Source organism: Lactuca sativa, chromosome 7 (assembly GCF_002870075.4).
Source record: "Lactuca sativa cultivar Salinas chromosome 7, Lsat_Salinas_v11, whole genome shotgun sequence".
NCBI lineage: Eukaryota > Viridiplantae > Streptophyta > Magnoliopsida > Asterales > Asteraceae > Lactuca > Lactuca sativa.
In genome coordinates this window covers 152649380-152665442 of record NC_056629.2, presented here as the reverse complement: position 1 = coordinate 152665442, position 16063 = coordinate 152649380, and the positions used below count along the sequence as shown (strand labels likewise).

The 16063-nt window shown below is 29.5% G+C and overlaps 1 protein-coding gene across 1 annotated transcript; it reads right to left on the bottom strand.

Annotated features, from left to right (window-relative positions):
* Positions 1-12471: 12471 nt before the first annotated feature.
* Positions 12472-13449, bottom strand: LOC111904272 (uncharacterized). The gene has a single exon (XM_023900049.2). It carries the CDS (start codon positions 13447-13449, stop codon positions 12472-12474), a length of 978 nt encoding a protein of 325 aa, XP_023755817.2.
* Between the last annotated feature and the right edge of the window lie 2614 nt (positions 13450-16063).

The following is a 16063-nucleotide window of genomic DNA, read 5'->3' as shown; positions in this document are numbered from 1 at the left end:
AAGGGAATCGTTGTTTGGTTTTATAAGCAAGTGTGGAAGGAGGTCAACACGTGTTAAATTGAATGGATTAGGTGGACAGGAAATCATGGCTAGTTTAGTTAAGCTGGCTTTTTTGAATGTCAATCATGTGAATTTGCTATTGGGGCAGCTAATCCTCGTCACCTCAAATTTTTGTTTTGGTCCAAGTCTTCAGGTTCCAAGTTGCTGATTAGAAGTTTCATAAATAAGTTAATGATGAAACCCATTTGTTTGCATTACCCCTTTTTAATCCAATAAATACTTATTTGATGTAAAAACATGTCATCTAGTTGCAATTAAATAGTAATTGGTTTTTCAATTGCATGTGGGAGACAAAGTCATTTACACTCTAAATTTATTCTTTCTTATTTCTTATTTCTTATATCAAGTAGATGTAAAATATGGATTTGTTGGTCAAAGCAATAAGGCGGTTGATTGATAAACATGATGACATTTGTTTTAACCGGGTGAAGTGAATTCTTTGGAAGATTAATTGCTTTATTTGGAGAATGATCCAAAATAAGATTTCAATCTTTTATATTGAAAATAAGATTAATTGTTTTATTTTGAGAATGATCAAAAATAAGATTCCAATCTTTTATGTTTAAGCCGGAGATAAATGTGCATTTCAGTTTTCGCATGGAAGAGGAGAGTCTTCACAACGTTTTCTTTGAGTGTGTGGTGGCTTAGATGTTGTGGAAGTGGTTCGTTAAGTGGTCATCGAACATGCATAAGGCCCCTATCTCTTGCCGGGAGTTATTATAGATGATCAAGTCAAGGGCCGATAATAAGAGAATATGAAATTTGAAGTTGTCACATATTTAGTCTACCATTTGAGTGATAAGGAAAGGGAAGGGATGTTATTGTTTATGGAAAGGAAAGGGATGTTATTGTTTACCAAAATTAACCTTGAGCGGTTATGTTTATGGTGGATGATATTAGTATTAACACTTTCAATTGAATTAATAACTTGGTTAAGTTGAGAAGGTTTTATTGGTCTCTTTGAATTATGTCTAACATATCGAATGTTCGTACAATTAGACTTAAGTGTCTTGCTTAAGTCTCATTATTTTGTACTAATGCATGCGTTGACTAAACATGCTTTTATATATATATATATATATATATATATATATATATATATATATATATATATATATATATATATATATATATATATATATATATATATATATATATATATATCAAGATCAAATAAGAAGGAAATTTTTGATAGGAGGTAAGAAGTTTTTTTCTACATATTTTTTTCGCGAACAAACAAAATGAATCATTAGATGATTCATTTGTAAGATGATTCACAAGAAAAAATTCTCAAAAAAAATCTCGATGATTCATTTATACAAGATGTTCTTGTTATTCACTAAAATTTGTCACAAAAGTGAATTTTTCTTAATTTACTTAAAAATAAATCATAAAGATGTTTTTTTGGGAATTTTTTCTTGTGAATCATCTTACAAATGAATCATCTAGTGATTTATTTTTTTTTGTTTGTCAAAAAAATATTTAGAAATTTTTTTTTACCTTCCTACCAAAAAAAATTTATTACCGGATATATATATATATATATATATATATATATATATATATATATCCGGTAAGGGGAATTTTTTTGGAAGAAAGGTAATAAATTTATTTTTCTATATATTTTTTTGGCAAACAAAACAAATAACTTATTAAATGAATAAAAAATAATACAAAAACTATCGAAATAACATCTTGATAATTCATTTTTATTAAGTTTTTGTTGTGTGATTCACTAAAACCATCATAAAAGTGGATTTTTTTCTTTATTTACTTAAAAAATTTCTTATATTCCTACCAAAATTTTCTTCATATCTGAAATTGGTTATCTCTCTCTCTCTCTATGTCTTTCTCTCCATCTCTCTCTCTCTCTCTCTCTCTATATATATATATATATATATATATATATATATATATATATATATATACACACACACACACACAGAGAGAGAGAGAGAGAGAGAGAACTATGATCAAATAAGAATGAAAATTTTGATATGGTATGCAATTTTTTATATATTTATTTATTTGGCGAACAACCAAAATTAATTATTAGATGAATCAAAAATAAAATCATTTACAAGAATAAAAATTTTCTAAAAAACTACATTCATGATTCATTTTTAAGTAAATTAAGAAAAAAAATTCACTTTTATAACAATTTTAATGAATAATAACAAAATTATCGTCAAAATAAATAATCGAGATGCTTTTTGGGGATTTTTTTTGTGAATTATATTATTTATGATTTATCTAGTGACTCATTTGTTTTGTTTGTCAACTAAAATGTTGAAAAAAACCTTTTACCTTCCTATAAAAAATTTCTTTCTTATTACGTGTGTGTGGGTGTGTGTATATATATATATATATATATATATATATATATATATTAGACGGAGCTAATTTTGTGAGATCGTGAAACTATTTTTTTTTCTAATTAAATATTTTAATATTCTAGTGTTCGTAAAAATCTAGTATTTTTAATATTATAATATATTTGAAATATTACAATATAAAATATGATAACAATATTGTTTTATAATATTTAAGTATTATGTATAATTTTATATTTTATTTTTTATAATATATATAATGAATTAAAATATTTTTCAGATTAACCTAACCAGGTTATATATATATATATATATATATATATATATATATATATATATATATATATATATATATATATATATATATATATATATATATATATATATATATATATATATAATGTGGATGGACATTTATTGTGTTATAACGCACGTGTTTCTAGGCTACACATTAATGATCATGTAATAGTTTAGATCAACCTTTGTAACTTGTTTTGAAATAATAAGATGTATTATTTGAATATTATATGTTTTATGCTTAATTATTCTGATTTAATAAGTTAAGGATAAAAATAAGCGTCGAAAATAAATTCTAGATAAACCGAATATCTATGAAGGAAGTGGTAGTGGTTGAAACAAAGATTCCGGAGATATAAAGAATACCGAAATTATAAATCTAAGTTATAACGAAGAAGTTATGACCTGTCGAAGTTTCGCGACAGAACCGGCACTACGCTGTATGACGTAAAAAGTGAATTTACGATAAAATGCTTTTTAGCCTTAGTGATCTAATTGAAAGTCGTAGTATACGTAAAACCGAGAGCGTGCATAAAAAGAACGCCAAAATTTGACTTCGTATGAGGAAGTTGCGATTTTTCTAAGTTTCAGTTTAGCGGTATGCAGTCCGAAAATCGAATTTTAGATTGAGTGATATATATATATATATATATATATATATATATATATATATATATATATATATATATATATATATATATATATATATATATATATATATATATATATATATATATATATATATATCCGGTAAGGGGAATTTTTTTGGATGAAAGGTAATAAGTTTATTTTTCTACATATTTTTTGGCGAACGAAACAACTAACTTATTAAATGAATAAAAAATAATATAAAAAATTTCGTAATAACATCTTGATAATTCATTTTTATCAAGTTTTTGTTGTGTGATTCACTAAAACCGTCATAAAAGTAGATTTTTTCTTCATTTACTTAAAAATTTTCTTATATTCCTACCAAATTTTTTTTCATATCTGAAATTGGTTATCTCTCTCTCTATATATATCTTTCTCTCCATCTCTTTCTTTCTCTCTTTCTCTCTCTCTCTCTGTATATATATATATATATATATATATATATATATATATATATATATATATATATATATATATAGGCTTAGGTTATTTTGTTTTTACTAAGTATTATGTGCCAGAATGCACAGATCTGGACCAACGGATGAAATTAATCAATGAACGTGATTTGAGAGTGTACGATATTACAATTGGGTAACATCTACCATATAATCACATAATTTTTAGTAAAAGGGTATTTTGAACAATTAACTACATTTATAAAAGAAAATTTTCGGATTTTTAGGGATGATTAATTCTCCTAATTTAAAAAAAAATCTGATTTTTTTAATTAATTCATTTTCAATTTTTACCGATTTGATTCTGTCAGAATATTTTTTGTTAGAATGATGCTCTTTCAGAATTTTATTCTAATAGAATATTATTGAAGAAAAACAAAATTCTTGAATCAGATGTTGAAAAATAACAAACATCATTATATCATTATATACTTATAAATGAAGCATTTTTCTAAGCACCACATTCATTTGAAACTCCCATTTATTTTTCCTTTCACCACATTCATTTGAAACTTCCATGACTTTTCAATTTCTTTCTAATAATGATTATAAACTAAAGTGTAATCATATATATATAAACTAAATTCTAATATTAGAAGAATATATTTTCTTCAACTTATAAAGCTATGTTTTTAACTTTGAACATATTATACTTAATTTATTAGGTCTAATATGTTGTTGTATATAAACCATTATCATTTTAAAACTATAACTTTCGAAAATTTGAATAAAATACTTGAATTGTTAATTTAAATATAATCTTACATGATCAACTTAAATATAAATTTTAGTTCAACTTAAACAACCCAATGAATACTTTGCAAATAGTTAAAAGTGATAAATTATATTGTCTTTCTAATAATGATTACAAGTTGGTTAATAAGGCTAAATAATTATTAAACCTAAAGTGAAATCATAAATAAACTAAATTTCAATAGTAAAATAATATTTTTACTTTTACTTATAAAGTTATGTTTTAACTTTTAACATATTATACTTAATTTATTCGATTTAATATGTTGTTGTATGTAAACCATTATCAGGTTAAAATTACAACTTTTGAACAATTTTGACAAAATACTTAAATTGTTAATTTTAATATCACATTACATTGTCAACTTCAATATAAATTTCAATTCCACTTAAAAAATTCGAAGAATATTTTGTGAATAGTTAAAAGTGATAAATTGTAGCTCTAAATGCAAAAACCAAATTGTAATGTCAATTTAACTAAAATATTTCATGAATATATTTTTATAATCGTCAAAAGTTTTCAAATTAATAGCTTAAAATAACTTATAATAACAATAGTTAAAAATAACTCTATATAAATGATTATATTGTTACTTTTAAAATTAAAAAAAATTGTTTGATGTTTTAAATAATTACAATGATAGAAATTAAAACGTTAAGCAAATAATAAATTTTAAAAAATTAATTAACAGTAACAACTATAAATAAAATTAAACCATATATTATATTTAATTTTATTCATGAGTAACTCGCGGGTAGAAGTCATTCAGACAATTGATATTATGCAGTTATAATAGATGTATATATTATCATATAATTAAAATAATCAATATATTATTTCAATTTAGTATACAAATTATTATATCAAATTAAACAACGTTATTGTTATATTTAAAAAAACACATATTTATAAATATTTCAATTAAATAAGTCTTTCTGCACAACGCACGGACATTCGCCTAGTTCTAATATACTTTTGTATATCCGAACTTAAATACAAATTCATATATATTCTTACAGACTAAAAGTCTTATACATTTTAATATAGTTATAAATATTCTAAAAGAATATCAACAAAAATGAATAACATTCTTAAAAAATAACAACATTCTGCTAGAATACTCTTGTTCTCCATGTTTTCTTCATTTTCCACATCAATGGCAGCCCCTTCAAAACCTAAATAAAAAAAAAAAACATAATCAACTTTAAAATAGTATAACTTTCAGTATATTCTAACAGAATAAAGCTATAATTCTAATAGAATGTGTTAGACATTAAAGACTTTTAATTTATTCTAACAGAATGTACTCGAGTCACTTGATCAAGTATTCCCCGAGTCACCTGATCCAAATTATCGACTTAATCTAATTACAATGACTACATTATAGCTAACACAAATGACAATACTTTGGAAAAAGGTCAGCTTATTACAAGCTAGAATGTGGTAAATATGACAGTTCAAAGATCACAAATGTTTCTAAACAAAGAGTGCTAAAAATACAGCTGTAACATCGCATGTTCGAAGGACTATAACTCAACAAATATTAATCAAATTTAAATGACTTCTGAACCTAACTTGTAGCTAACACAAAGGAGAATATGCAGAAACAAATTTCATATCATTCCAAGCTAGTATGAGAGAGATATGATAGTTCAAATATTACAAAAAAAATTGGCTGAAATATTTGATTCAAACATTTTAACAAACATTTGGCGGGCAAAATCAGATGCACAAATATTTATACTCCATTTGATGAAACATACCACATGTGTAATTAATAAACACATGAATGTGACTAAATTTACAATAAAAGAGTGTATACCTTCAAATACTAACAAGTAATTTGTATTATCAAGAGTATGAAATTACTTCAAAGAAATCAAATAAATCATCATGTTTTTGGAATAACTAATCATAAGAAAAGTCAAAATCACTTCTTGAAAGGATATGTCAGCATTGTTTTCCATGGTGGGTCTGTTTCTTGGATTGTGTTTCAAAAAATGGAAATGGAAGGGGAGCGAGAGATGAGATAGGGCTGAGGAGACAAAACAGATACTAGAGTGCATACCTGGAAGTCGACTATCTCCAAATTGAATCTTGGAAGCAGATAAGTACCCGTATGCCATCCTCTTTAAAAAAAAATGCTTCGATGGAGGATGGGGGAACAGGGTATACAGATGAATGAAAAACAAAAAAGCCCTAATTTTTAGCTTCAATTTGCAGGGAGTTCGACAACCTCTTGTCCACTATGAATTAATGGAGCACCTTATTCTCAACGAGGGTGAGCAGAAACATAAACGGGTGGTGAAGGACAGTTGGTGAAGATGATAGTTGAGAAGGTGGCTACCTCGTGGTTGTACATTTCAGCTATGGTGGGTGAAGAAGACAATCGTATTGGAATTTGATGAATACTCTCATACAGAATTAGGGTTATCAAGATGAAGGAACCATGATTTAAGGGATCAAATACGTGATATTCTATTATTTCCTTAATTATAGGATTCCAATTAAATTATTTCCTTAATTAAAAGTACAAAAAGTCTAAAATACCCTTTAATGATTTATTTAATTATTTATTATTTCTTGAATTCTCATTGGTGTATTTAGGCACACAATAGTTGCTAGAAACATTTAAACCTAGCTTTTTTTTTTCTCTCTCTCTCTCTCTCTCTATATATATATATATATATATATATATATATATATATATACATATATATATATACATATATATATATATATATACATATATATATATACATATATATATATATACATATATATATATATATATATATATATATATACACTAGTTTATAACCCGTGAGAACCACGGTTATAAAATTAATTAAACTTTCATATAAAAAGTCAAAATTATGAATTAATTATTTTAAATAAATTATTATTTAAGAAAAAAAAATTAGTTATATAAAATTATAATCGTTGATTTAAAAATAATACATGAAGTTATATCATCTTATAATATGTATTAAATTTATTTTATTTTTCAATCTAATGTTATTAATTTAATATAATTAGAGTGGGAAAATATAAATAAAAGAATCAATTATTAGTTTAATGTAATTAAAGTGGAAAAATTTGAAATTTGAAATTTGAAATGAATAATTAATAGGTTGACAAGTGACATGATAATGGATACATTACATTAATGAGGTGTTCTAGTTGTATGACACTTGTCAATAGGAGATTAAACCTATTCTTTTATTAGAATAGGGAGATATATATATATATATATATATATATATATATATATATATACACACACACACACACACACATACACACACACACACAGAGAGAGAGAGAGAGAAAGAACTAGGATCAAATAAGAATGAAAATTTTGGTATGTAGGTATGCAATTTTTTATATACTTATTTATTTGCCGAACAACCAAAATTAATCATTAGATGAATCAAAAATAAAATCATTCACAAGAATAAAAATTTCCTAAAAAACTACATTTATGATTCATTTTTTTAAGTAAATTAAGAAAAAATTCACTTTTATGTCAACTTTAATGAATAACAACAAAATTATCATCAAAATAAATAATCGAGACGCTTTTTGGGGATTTTTTTTTGTGAATTATGTTATTTATGATTCATCTAGTGATTCATTTGTTTTGTTTGTCAAATAAAATGCTGAAAAAAAAACATTTTACCTTCCTATCAAAAATTTCTTTCTTATTGCGCGCGCGGGTGTGTGTGTGTATGTGTATATATATATATATATATATACCATTTTTTTCTAATTAAATATTTTAATATTTTAATGTTCGTAAAAATCTAGTATTTTTAATATTATAATATATTTGAAATATTACAATATAAAATATGATAAAAATATTGTTTTATAATACTAGAGTCATATGTATAATTTTATATTTTATTTTTTATAATATATATAATGATTTAAAATATTTTTAACATTAACCTAACCAGGTTATATATATATATATATATATATATATATATATATATATATATATATATATATATATATATATATATATATATATATATATAAGGTTATAATGTGGATGGACAACTATTGTGTTGTAACGCACGTGTTTCTAGGCTACACATTAATGATGATGTAATAGTTTAGATCAACCTTTGTAACGTGTTTTGAAATAATAAGATATATTATTTGAGTATTATATGTTTTATGCTTAATTATTATGATTTAATAAGTTAAGGATAAAAATAAGCGTCGAAAATAAATTTTAGATAAACCGGATATCTATGAAGGAAGTGGCAGTGGTTGAAACAAGGATTTCGAAGATATAAAGAATACCGAAATCCATGTTATAACGAAGAAGTTATGACGTGTCGAAGTTTCGCGACAGAACCGACACTACGTTGTATGACATAAAAAGTGAATTTACGATAAAATGCATTTTAGCCTTAGTGATCTAAATGAAAGTCGTAGTATATGTTAAACCGAGAGTGTGCATAAAAATAACACCCAAATTTGACTTCATATGAGGAAGTTACGATTTTTCTAAGTTTCAGCTTAGCGGTATGCAGTCCGAAACTCGAATTTTAGATTGAGTGATTTTTAGTCGACACAACTTAAACAAAAATCGAAGGTCTCGTCGATAGTAGTTTAACGACAAAAAGACAGACAAAAACAGACGTCGGATGAAGAAGTTATGAATTTTTAACAGATTTTCCTGTCCCGATCTGTTAAAAATAATAATATTAAAAATAAATCAAAATTAGCCGACTGAGACTAAACGAAAGTTGTAGGGTATAATCTCACCTACGCGTGGATATAAAAAACGTCAAAAACGGAGCTCGTATGCAAAATGTATGAATTTTTGAAGTTTGTGGCACAAACTTCGAAGCTTATCCGAAGGGAACGCGTTGTGTCCGAGATACAGTGGACACGTATCTCGCGTCTTGACATGTCCCAAGCCCACTCACCCACCAGAATGCGCTGCGTTCGGGAATGCGTTGTGTTCCTCCGAGGAACGCGCTGCGTAGACCAGGCCAGGCTTCCCCTATAAATACCATACGAGACAGCTCGAATTTATGTTACAAATTTCAATTCTTTCACCTTTTACTTTCCTTTTTTTTTTACAATAAATACCCCCAATCCTATTATGTCATCCTAGTATCATAAGTAAGTCCCGGAGAGCCCGAAGATCCCGCGAAAAAGAGTTTTCGAGTCAAAACTTTACCCATGAGAAGCCCGGTTTTATCGAAAACGATCGTTTTAAGAAATGAAGTGCTGCCCGATTATTGTTAAATCAAGTAAGTGTATAGTCACTTTCATCTTACACATAGATATGAAGTATTTTATATAAAATATGTGATATATATATATATATATATATATATATATATATATATATATATATATATATTGTTTGTTTATTTGAGATGGATGTTGAATGAATGATTTATACAAGTTTTAAATGATTTAAACTGTATATGTACTTTATATCTATAAAAATGTTGGGTAAAACATGGGTAGATGAAATAATTGGTATGTGATGAAAGATGAGTTGGATAAATGAGATGATCGGTGATATAGATCATGAGATGAGGGTGACGGGTAAAATATGAGAGAAGCACTTACCCAAACATTGGCCCCCGTCATTCAACAGAGTATGGATGGCAACCATGGACTATTCTAGACGGTCCATGGAACACTAGCAGGCTTGCAACCTGTAGGTGTTGTGAACTATATGTTCATCAGATGTACTCTAAAAACCCATTGACATGTATTGCATGTGGATTCCCGTGAATAATACAGTCGATAAATGAGAGCTATGGACTTAGCACATGTTGTATAAACTCTGGCAGCTATGGACTTAGTGTCTGTTGTATAAACCCTTGCAGCTATGGATTTAATGTCTGCTATATAAACCCTGGCGACGATGTACTTCATGCCTATTTAACATAAATTGCTGAGGAACCCCCGAAGCAGTGTTGTCACCCCGATGAAAATCCTTAGGCTAGGTCCTTTATAATATATACTTTAGGACGTAAAGTGAGGATAATGGGAATGGGTAATTAGGGTTTGTTTGGTTTGATAAAATTAATAAACTAATTTGTTGTGGGTTGAAAACCCTATATGCTCATCAGGCCCCCAAGCCTGACCCACTCAGTTTCTTGTATTACAGGTAGTGGCAAGAGCACAGTTGGATAATGACGAGGGATTTTGGATTTTAGGCCAGTAGATGTAAATAACTGTTGTAAGTCCTATTTTGTACTGTTTATGCTTTTGATCTGTATCGAACATGACATTCCGATGTTTTAATGAAATGAAAATACATTTCTTTAAGAAATGCTTTGATAAATATTTTTATCATATTTTGTTTTGTGGACAAATTTCGTAATATTTTTTGAAAAATTACTCTGATTTTATTTTAAAAAGCATAAACGAAATCGGTCTTTTCTGGCCGTTAAAATGGGGATGTCACATGTGCAGACGTGTGGACAATGCTATTCTATGAGAGTTACTAAGAGAATATGTTGTTTAATAATTTGAATACATTTAACCTTACACAACTATCGCCATTTTCATGCATTCTCACAAATTCTTATTCATTTTTGTTCTTACACATTTAACCTTACACAACTATCGTCATTTTCACTCATTTTCATTCATTTTCACTCATTTTCATTCTTACAATATACGACTCAATAAACATTCTAACAACATTCTGGCAGAATGAGAATAATAATAGAAAGTTTAAAATAATCTTATAGACGATTGAATTAGTGAGAATGTGTGATAATGATAATATTTATATAAGATCGAACGTATTTATATTATTAAACAACATATCTTCTTTGCCATTCTCACAGAATAGTACTATCTACACATTCGTACAATAGATGTCATTCCACATTTGAACCTAGCAATGTGTGTATATATATATATATATATATATATATATATATATATATATATATATATATATACACACACACACACACACACACACACACACATATATATTGCATGCTTTTCAAAGTTTTGTATGTTTAATCTAATTGAGTTTACATTTACTTGGTTATTAATATTAGAAATAATAAATTTCGGATATCCGTTTCCAATATCCGAATCCTTATCCGAAATTTCGGATACGGATTCGGGTAACTAAAGTCCACTATCCGAATTTTTGGATATCCGAATTTTTGGATATCCGAATTTTCGGATATCTGGTTTTAAACAACCCTACTAAACACCACCCCAAGACCTAGTGGAGTGGTGGCTATCACGGACGTTAATCATTTTTGTCTGTCTCTCTCTTCCTTTTCTTTTTCTCTTTCTCTTTTTCATTGGTTCTTTGCTAAGGTCATCCGTTATACCCACCACATATCACATATGTGGTGGGTGCCACATCAACATCACATTCCTCTACCACTAACATGAGATACTTACCACTAACCCACCATTTCACGTCATTATTTTTATTTTTTTAATGCAAAAATACAATAAAATTACATTTTTTATAATTAAAAAGCATTCATTTTTTTAAACTAGTTTTTCATTAATTATAAAATAAAATTACAACTTCAAACTACATTACTTAGTTAATCTAGAAAAAAAACATTACATTAATTAAAAAAACAAACAAACATACATATAAAAAACCTAATCGTCGTTTATGCTACGTTGGTACAAATGTTCCGTGACATCTTTTCGAAGATTGAAACACGTTTCACTTTTATGAATTTCAACAACTCGCTCTAAAAACGCGTTTGTTTCGGGTACAAACTCGTCAACTGGAACGACAATGTCGTTCGGATCATACGTGCAAATCACTCGATCTTCATCTTTAATAATCATATTATGCATTACAATACATGCTAGGAACATTCGTTTAATTCTTTCTTTATCCCAGAGTCGTGTAGCATATTTCACTACATGTTATGTCTGCTTAAGGACCCCAAATGCCCTCTCGATATCCTTTCTCGCCGATTCCTGTTCTTTTGTAAAAAAACTTTGCTTTTTCAATTCGAGGAACCCTGTATGCCTTCATCAATGTAGAATAATCCGGGTATATCCCATCACCAAGGTAGTAACCGTATTTGTACGCGTGCCCGTTCACCGTGAACGTCATATCAGGTGCTTTGCCGGTCCAAATATCGTTGAAAAGTGGAGACTGGCCAAGAACATTAAGGTCGTTGTTAAACCCCGCTACTCCAAAAAAGGCATGCCATATCCACAAATCTTGAGATGCAACAGCTTCTAGGATGATAGTTGGTTCACATATATCTCCTCGAGTGAACTGACCACGCCATGCATTTGGACATTTTTCCCAAGCCACATACGTACAATCTAGACTGTCAAGCATACCCAGAAATCCATGTCTCTCTTCATGAGCCGAATATAATCTCTCAATATTACGTTGAGTAGGTTTGTGCAAATATTCTTCATGAAAAACCTCATAAACACATGCAGAAAACCAATCTACACATTCAAGTGCGGTCCTCTCGGATACTTTCAAGTATTCGTCAGATGCATCAAATGTTATACCGTATCTCAAATACCTAAGAGCAGCCGCACATTTTTGTATACTACTAAAACTCATTCTTCCTCTAGCGTCGGGTTTTTGTTTGAAAAAATCATAACGAGGCTCTAAAGCATTACTAATACGTAAAAATATAGCCTTATTCAGACGGAAACGATGTTCGAACAAGTCGTCATTATAAAGACAATTATTGGCAAAATAATCACGTACCAATAAGTCGTTTGCGGCTTGGCGATCACGATTGACGACCGCCCTTGTACGAGCAACGTTCGAACTTTCTTCGTCGTGAATGTGTTGCACAATGTTGAAGAATGTCTCGACGAATTCTACGTTGTCATCCAAGTCAAAAGTTTTTATAAATTCCATATGTTTTGTGGAATCCATGTATATGTGTTTTGTGGTTTTAGAGAGTGAAGGTTAGAATGAGGTGTAAGTTTTGGTGAAATTAGAAGGTTTATTTATGTTATTGAATTGAGTTTGGAAAAAAAATAGGCAAAATAGTCGTTCAACAGCCAAAAAAACCAACCACCAATCACCTTCTTCGTTTGAATTCGTCATCAGGAACACGAAGTATCACGACCACGCCCGACCACGGAATGTCGAGGTGGTGTGCACGAGCCTTTCTCGTGGCCAACTAGACCACGAATCGATTCATGGTATGTATACCACAAGGCCTAATGAACATCTTGTTAGTATAGTGTGTTCGTTTTCGTCCTTGAAAGGTGTATATAAAGAAAAATTAGATGCAAACGATGTGGCTGAGGCTCGAGTTGGATTGAATTCTCTTAAACAGATTCACCGTCTATTCCCAGGGTACAACAACCTAAACAATATTATGTACTGCCAAATATCACCACTTGCCTGAAAGAATCGCCGGAAGCAGGAGTGAAGAGAAGGAAGAAGAAGAAGAGTAATTTCATTCGTGTGTTTGAATGAGAAGACAAGGTCTTCTTTTATAGTTGAATCGTGAAACGGAAACAAATCACTAATTGATTGATAGTTTAATGGCAATAAATGTCATTAATTATGCAATCAATGCATCCGTTACAAAATTCAAAAATAGGGACCAAAACAATCAATGCATTCGTGTCCGCAGGTCGCGCCCATGCACAAGTTCAGTGTTTTTGGTCTATGGAACCAAGATTTGCACCCCCCCCCCTGCGCGCGGGTAGGAATTGTAGCATAACCATAGACACAAGCTTGTAAGTCTTCATGCAATGAAGCTTATAAACCTTGTTGAGTTTGGTCTCTCTACCAATGTGGGACTCATTCCCACATTCCTCTCTTTTTCTAAACTTATTCTCAAATACCCATCTTTGAGTATCGATATCTCATTCACTTATACTCTATTTTGGACATATAATATATCGTTTCGAAGTCCTCATGGAGGAGAACACAAACCCACTTAGAGTTCGTTATATATACAACATATGTATATATCTATATATGTCCAAAGTTAGTAAAAAATATAAATATTTTTACTAAATTTCCAACAATCCCCCACACGAATGGAGATCGATCTCTGCACATCCAATTTCCAAACGAAATTTTCAACAGTTAAATCCTGCATAGGATAGGTAGGTATTACCCTTTGAACCTTCCCTTAAGAAGTTACACTTAATCTCCTAGCACTTAGTAGATCTCGATGTCTTTGAACTAAGTTGCCATTTATGTAGACGACAATGTAAATCTCACAGGACTCTCCCTGACAAAGTCATATCCTCATAGACGTGTTCGTTTTGGTCATGAACACCAACCTGGTTTTGCAAGAGCTTTAGGAATTTTTGCCCCTATAATTCCCTTCGAAGCAACCCTACTTCTCTCTCACATAGGTGATTCCAAGAATCATTAAAAACCATATGTTTAGCCTAATTTTGTCACTACATAAAGGAATGGACTAGGAAGAAATGTTAACTCCCCCCACAGTGACCTGCCCCATTCATACAATTAGGTTTCCTTTTGAACCCAGATCTTGGGATCTCCAGTCTCTGGGTAAGGTTTCCTTCGTATGAATTTATTCATTCATGGGCTTTAGTCCCATTCCTCTTGAAGACTTATAAACTACATCTCTACTCAAGCCTTTTGTAAGCGGATCCGCAATGTTATCCTTTGACTTCACCCAATCAACCGTGATAACCCCCGTAGAGATTAGTTGTCGTATCATTTTATGTCTACGTCTAATGTGCCTTGATTTCCCATTATACATTGTACTTTGAGCTCTACCAATTGCCGATTGGTTATCACAATGTATACATATGGCCGTTACCGGCTTAGGCCATTCGGGAATGTCCTCTAAAATTGACGTAGCCACTCCACCTCTTCAGCACAAATATATAAGGCAATAAATTCAGATTCCATTGTGGATCTAGATATAACTGTTTGCTTGGATGATTTCCATGCTACAGCAGCACCTCCAAGTGCAAACATTGATGGGTTTTAGCTATAAGAACATCCTATGTGCTCATACAAACCCTAATGCTTGGATCTAGGTTTCTCTATTGTACATGCAATTCATCCAAGACTATAAACCCTAGATATAGTATATTATAATCAATATAACATATGAATAAGGGTTTAGATTATACCTTGATTGTTATGTAGCAATAACAATCTCAAATCCTCCTTGTAATGACTTTAGAAAGCTTAGAGTCACAAATGTCACTCCTCTAATGGTTCACAAACACCAAGAGCAAGAGGATGAAGAAGAGAAGAGAGAGGAGGCTGCCCAAAATGTGTACAAACCCTAGAAGGAGTCTTCCCCACGTTTTTGGGGCTTAAGGGCACTTTAAATAGAGAGGCTATTAGGGTTATCTAAGAAGGAAACCCTAATTTGGATGCTTAAGCCCTAAGCAACCCATGCACCCCTTCCTTAACAATCCTTGGACAATTTCTAATGGGCTTCCCCATAGAATTTTTCCAACCTTATATTATAAGGTAACCCATAACCCAATTGCAATTATCTTATAATTACAATTCCAGTCCCTTAAGTTTAATTAAT

Coding starts and splice junctions, on each gene's coding strand:
- LOC111904272 (XM_023900049.2), bottom strand. CDS start 13,449: ATGGATTCCACAAAACATATGGAATTTATAAAAACTTTTGACTTGGAT.